The sequence below is a fragment of the Sinocyclocheilus rhinocerous genome, unplaced genomic scaffold, assembly GCF_001515625.1.
Source record: "Sinocyclocheilus rhinocerous isolate Xijiao unplaced genomic scaffold, SAMN03320098_v1.1 scaffold1327, whole genome shotgun sequence".
NCBI classification, from domain to species: Eukaryota; Metazoa; Chordata; class Actinopteri; order Cypriniformes; family Cyprinidae; genus Sinocyclocheilus; species Sinocyclocheilus rhinocerous.
This window is the reverse complement of record NW_015660879.1, coordinates 570,303-576,302: the sequence shown is the minus strand read 5'-3', so window position 1 is coordinate 576,302 and position 6,000 is coordinate 570,303. Positions and strand designations below refer to the sequence as shown.

The 6,000-nt window shown below is 35.6% G+C and overlaps 1 protein-coding gene across 1 annotated transcript in view; it reads right to left on the bottom strand.

The window, feature by feature from the left end:
- The window catches only part of LOC107725711 (programmed cell death protein 6-like), a 28,909-nt gene extending 23,008 nt beyond the window's left edge, over nt 1–5,901 (bottom strand). Inside the window, exons 1-2 of the mRNA XM_016535088.1 lie at nt 5,710–5,901; nt 3,047–3,108 (exon numbers count right to left, since the gene is read on the bottom strand). Of these exons, the coding sequence (XP_016390574.1) occupies nt 3,047–3,108; nt 5,710–5,792 (145 nt within the window). The 5' untranslated portion in view covers nt 5,793–5,901. The remainder of the gene's footprint in view (nt 1–3,046; nt 3,109–5,709) is intronic.
- Nucleotides 5,902–6,000: the final 99 nt, after the last annotated feature.

Below are 6,000 nucleotides of genomic sequence, written 5' to 3'. Positions count from 1 at the left end.
TAGTGTTGTCAAAAGACCCGGTACTTTGGTACCAAGTCGGTACTAAAAAAATGAAAATGTTACGGTACCAGGTTTTCTTAAGTACCGGTGGTACCGAGTACCCGGTCAACCCGGTTCTTGATGCGCTATCCGAAATCTATCCTTTTCCAGTGTTGCCAAGTCCGCGGTTTTCCCGCGGAATTGGGCTGCTTTAACACTGTTGCCGTGGGTTGTTTTTCATGTCCGCGGGTTGAAAAACGACCCCATTAACGTGATATTTAGCCCCTGGAATGCGAATTTTACCAGGGGAACCCCGCCAAAACATGCGTATTTTATCCTCGGAACGCGATTTTTAACGGGGGATCCCCTCGAAATGCGATTGGGCGGGTTTTGTTGTGAAAACCTGGCAACCTCTTCTTAAAAGCAGTGGCGACCTCAAGAGGAGGAAACGCATCAAACTAACAAAACACCCCGATCAAGTTCAAGCAGGTAAGTTTCAATTACATTTTTAATATTTAGAGCTTCTGTTATGAATATTATTCCATATTTTAATTTGAATTTCGGATTGAATAAACATCACCGTTAGCGTATACGTAGTTAATCGTTAGCATAAGCGCGGCTAACGCTAATATAATGAGCATTAGAATGAATTTTGTTCTTTTTGTTCAAAATGATTTCTTTGTTAACTATTTAATGCTCCTATAACTTTTATTACTGTAAAAAACAGGAGGACATAATGGTATTTACTATTTTTACACACCAGAGGCTTTTAAATGAACTGTGTAACCAAAATATGCGTGTTAGAGAATGTACAAATGTATGGTTAACAGTGTTTATGTCATATCAGTCCGCCAGAAAAAGTTGTTTTTTTTGTTAGTTGTAATTCTTGGCTGAATATCTCTAGCAGGTGTTAAAAGCCCTTTAAAATTAAATATGAACACAGTTTGGATTAAATAAAAGTACAGTCAAATTTTATCTCCTGTATAGACTTTACTGTACAATGACTTAATGTTTTCTAACGTGAGTTAGATCTAGTAACATCTTACAGTGAGTGAACAATATATTTTTAAAACATTCATTAATGTTTGTGAATGTTATTTAATACAAACACTTGATCATTCATGTTTGTTCATTGTGCATTAAATAATTTTAACAGATTGAACTTTGAAATTAACCCTAAGAAGAATAATTGCCATATAACTATTGTTTATTGTTAGGTCATGTTATCTAACAAATAAAATCTTATTGTAAAGTGTTTTTAATACTAGAGTTTCCATCTATTTGATATACACTTAATATATGTAATCTTATCTAAATTTATTATAAAAGCTGAGGTTTGTTATTTCCTGAAAAGTTATATTTTAGCTGGTGTCAATGATCTTATGTTGCATTTGGTCAGACTCAGCCCATTGCTTTACTTAAGTATATTATATTTTCCTTTTACAGCTGCAGACTGAGGAAGATCCTGAAACACACCAGCAAACCCTAAAACAGACAACAGTTTACAGATGTTTTTCAGTGGCAGCAGAACTATGACTAAACTTTTGGGTGAAACTTGTTTACTTTTTTCTTACTTTTATTACTTGTGGAAAAACTTGAAACAATTTTAAATAAGTATAAAGAATGGCATTGGTTTTGTACATACAATTTTTGTTTAACGTTATTAATAAAAATGTTGTTCAATCAGCATGTTTTTGTGTTTTGCTGTGGTACCGAAATTGGTACCGAGAACCGTGGATTTTCACTGGTATTGGTGCCGAATACTGAAATTTTGGTACCGTGACAACACTACCACAGACGCAATAGTATTTTAAATGTTTTCACTTTACAAAAAAACCTAACATTCCTCAAAATTGTGACTTAAGAAATAACATCATGGGGGAGACATAAACTGTTCAAAAGTTTAGGGTGAATAAATCTTTCTTTGAAAGAAATTAATATTTAATTAAGCAAGGATGCATTAAATTGATCAAAAGTAAACTTTACAATGGTAAGGCCAATTGACCCTGCACTGACAGATACAGACAAACGGCAACAAACACATTCGTTGGGTTTTGTCGGATCAGTGTGTTACCCCTGACGGCGTTGGTCGTTGCTTTTTTTTTTTTTTTCCCCAGGCATCTGACCTCGACACTTATGTGCTGAATATATCTCTATATGTCTGCAGTATATGTATCATTCAATAATTTTCAGCAAGGATGCATTAAATTGATCAAAGGAGGAGCAAATCACCATTTTGGGGGTTTTGGAATAGTGACTGTAATCGGTTGGTCTTCTGGTTTGAACTGGCCTTTACAATGTTCCTATTTCAAATAAATGCTGTTCTTTTGAACTTTCTATTAATCAAAGAACACTGAAAAAACAAACCTTTAGCTAATGAATCGAAAATATCAGCTCACATTATATTTTGCTTGACCTCGAGGTCAAACAACATAATTTCTTTCACTGATCATTTGTTGAAAAAATTATTTTTAATAAAAAATAATATTTTACCCTATATATGGAAAATGCACTGAAATTATCTGAAAACTCGAATAGTTATAGACCTATATAAAATGAACCATTTTTAAAGATCATCATCATATAAAATGTGATCACTGATTAAAAAAAAGACAAAGGAAAGATCTTTTTAGTGCAACAAAATTAAAGTATTTTTTTTTTCGTATGAAAATATCAGCATGGCACATGTAAATTGTGCTAAATCGTATTGCCAAGAATAATAGTGTTGACTAGGGCTGCACGATAAATCGCATGCGATATTTGATGCGCATTAAATATCGCATGCGATTTATCGTGCAGCCCTAGTGTTGACAAAACCATTTGACAACCGTTACAGATAAACACTTACTGTGTGTACAAGAAACATGTTTTTCTGCTACAAAGAAACCTGGTTCCTTTTATTAATAGTCTGATATTCCAAAATTAAAGTTAATCAATGGAAACCCCACGCAATATTTATACTTCAGGGCTTTTGGTGAATATTTATCTTTCAACTCCAGTTGGAATATGTTTATTGATGACTAAAAAGTAAGAAAAAGGGAAAATTAATGGAAAAATATAAACATACCATTTGATAATGCCTGCTGAAGCTCTGTGTCTGATATTGCCCCGCTCCTGTCTTTATCTACCCTAGAGGAAACAGAAAAATGATTGATCATTTGCTAGCCAAAATAATGTAATTCATGTTAAAAACTTTTGTTTTATAGTGAATGACTTAAATACAATAACAGTGTCTAGAACTGTAATGAGACAAACAGGAAACAATTTCAGGATGTGGGTCTGGTCAAATGAAACTAAAAGTAAAAGCTTCAAAGCTTTCAGAGACTTCATAGACAGAGAAAAGATTCAGAGACTTCATGTTTCAAATGTAATACTGAAAAAGGTCCATTCATTTCCATCTAAACAGTTTTCTTTTCCTTTGAGTTTACATATGGCACATTTTAGAAAAGTGTCTTGGGAAGCCAGTTGATTTGTTCTTCTATATCCTCACATATTCATTCATAGGTTAATTTATGTTGTGAAGGCGTGGCCCCATGCTGATATTTTTTTGATTCATTTCAGTCAAAGCATGTCAGCAATGACTTTAAAAGAGGGAAAGTTTGTCTCACGCTGAGCGGATTTACTATTTCTGCTGTTGGGAGTGTCTTTTCCATTACACATATGCCATGAATCGTAAAAAAGGAGACATTTCCATTACAGGCCTTCTGAGCTGAATTTAAGGGAATGTTATTTGGTCTGTTTTGTAATAAAGAGATTATGGTAGAAAGGTAGAAGTTTTACCAAATCCTGTCCTACATATGAAATAAGCACGAAGCAATATGCCTTAGCACACCGAAAAAAAACAAAAACTGTATTTCTAGGCAGCTGCTGAAAAAACTCCCAGAAAAACAGATGCGACGGGCTAGAGAGAGGCCTCCTCAATAATTTGGACACCTAAAACCTTGAAAGAGAGTCTAGTCTGGGCCATAACCACAGTAAACTGTGAAAGGAATGTCTTGTTGGCTTGTTTATCTAACAAGCCCCTGCACAACCAGGCAATATTTGAACTCGTGACTCTTGTTCACACAAGGCATTTTGAAACAACCATCAACTTCACTCTTTATGTAGTGACTTCTGATAAGACATGGTTTGAGAATCATTTGAACTAATTTATTAGCTGGACTGACTAAACCAGAACTTCCATTCAAGGAAAGTATGATCAGGACACCTGGGTCACTTTTTCCTAAAAGGAAAGTGGAAAACATACAAATTACGTCTATATTTATCCCACTTTCTCTGAGTTTAGAGTGACTGGCTTTGGTTTTCCCAGTGTTTCATTAACTGTAGGCTCTCAGATTGAGCTTTTTCCACTCAGTTCCCCATTATATCACAACGATCAGGTAGAATAACAATCATATACCACTATAAGTTTATGAGGTTTCAGACTGGGGTCTAGGGACCCTCAAGATGCTGCAAGAGAATACTAGAAAAAGACTAGAGAAAAATACATATGTGATTAAAATAAAACACTGTAATAAATAAAAAATAATAATTAATTACACATATAATACAACAGTACTATAGCGAACAGAAATGTAATTTGTAACGTAATGTAACGTACATGTAATGTAACGTAACAGAAACAAAATATTTTCCAAATAATACTTTACACATATATTTGTAATATATTTTTGTAAAGTACAAACCGGGTCTTTATAAAATATCCTATTTGCGGGTCTGTGGCTTCTAAAAGATTGAAAATCCTTGCAACCAAGTAAGTATGTACCAAGTAGGTCATATACATTAAAAGTAATTATAATCCAGCCATAATATGACAAGAGTTCACCTTGCAGTTCAGTATTGTCATGGAAACTCTAAAGTGATAAACATACTCACCGATGACTCATATGTAATGTACAGATCAACACTGGTGACTCACTAACACCTTTAGACATTCCCGAGTCACATGACCAAGTGACAATCCTTCTTTTGATATTAAGAATATTACAATATAACAGGGATGTTGCTAGGTTACGGAGTTGCATCGGTTTCTGCGTTTTGACGGCAGTGTAATGCCATAAGGGGCGTTTATACGAGTTCTTGAGCTCAAAACGAAAGTTGAACTACTTTTAACTTGACAGGGCATCTTAAAAACGCAACGCATGTGGCGCGAGACGTTGACAACATAGCGACGCGACGGCCCGATATGTTAGTATTTATAACGTTACATAAGCCAACAATAAAAAGATGTATAGCGCAACTAGAACGGAAGAAGAAAGCGTCCTGTAAGAACGGCCCTTAAGAGTCAATCCTCTGCAGTATTACATAATTAATTACTATATATGAGACGAGCAACTTAGTTAAACCAAAACAACTCACTCTCTGTTCACTTATATGCGTAAAAAATGAGATCGTATGGCATTCGAAACTGTTAAAAATTACGCAAATGCACATTCGAGTTCATCTCAAGTGCTCAGTTGAAACAGAAACTGAGTAACTGTTTTGAATGGCGTAATAATGAAAGTCAGACGAGAAGAGTCTGCTATCAGCTGAAAAGCAATCGAAAATCGGCGGAAGTAACTACAAAATATTACAGACATTTGCTTTTGCAAGCTATACAATCCTCTATTAAAGTTCCCCAATGCATTTCGTATCTACTTGTACGTGACTTGCAAGATCAAGCTCTCTCCCGCTGCGCTTGTCAAATCGACAGGCGTTCAAATGCGGAATCCGTGGTCGTGTTTCACTCACCTCTGAAATATATTCCATAAAAAGCCCTGATCCGGCGGTGCGCTGTTATAATGAGGTGGTCTATACTGATTGTGGTAGGCCATGTCCTCTGCTTGCCCCGCTAAACGATCAAATGCGCTCTACGAGCAGCGAAATCCAACTTGCTTAAATCTGACTCTAAAAAATTCTTCACGCAGAGGCGCGGCTTGTGAAACTCCCCTCTTACCATTAAAAATGAGCAGACGTCACACGGGACCGCCCCCTACGAACTCTCCCGGGGACTTTCCGCTGTTTTGATTGGCTCGTCTCATA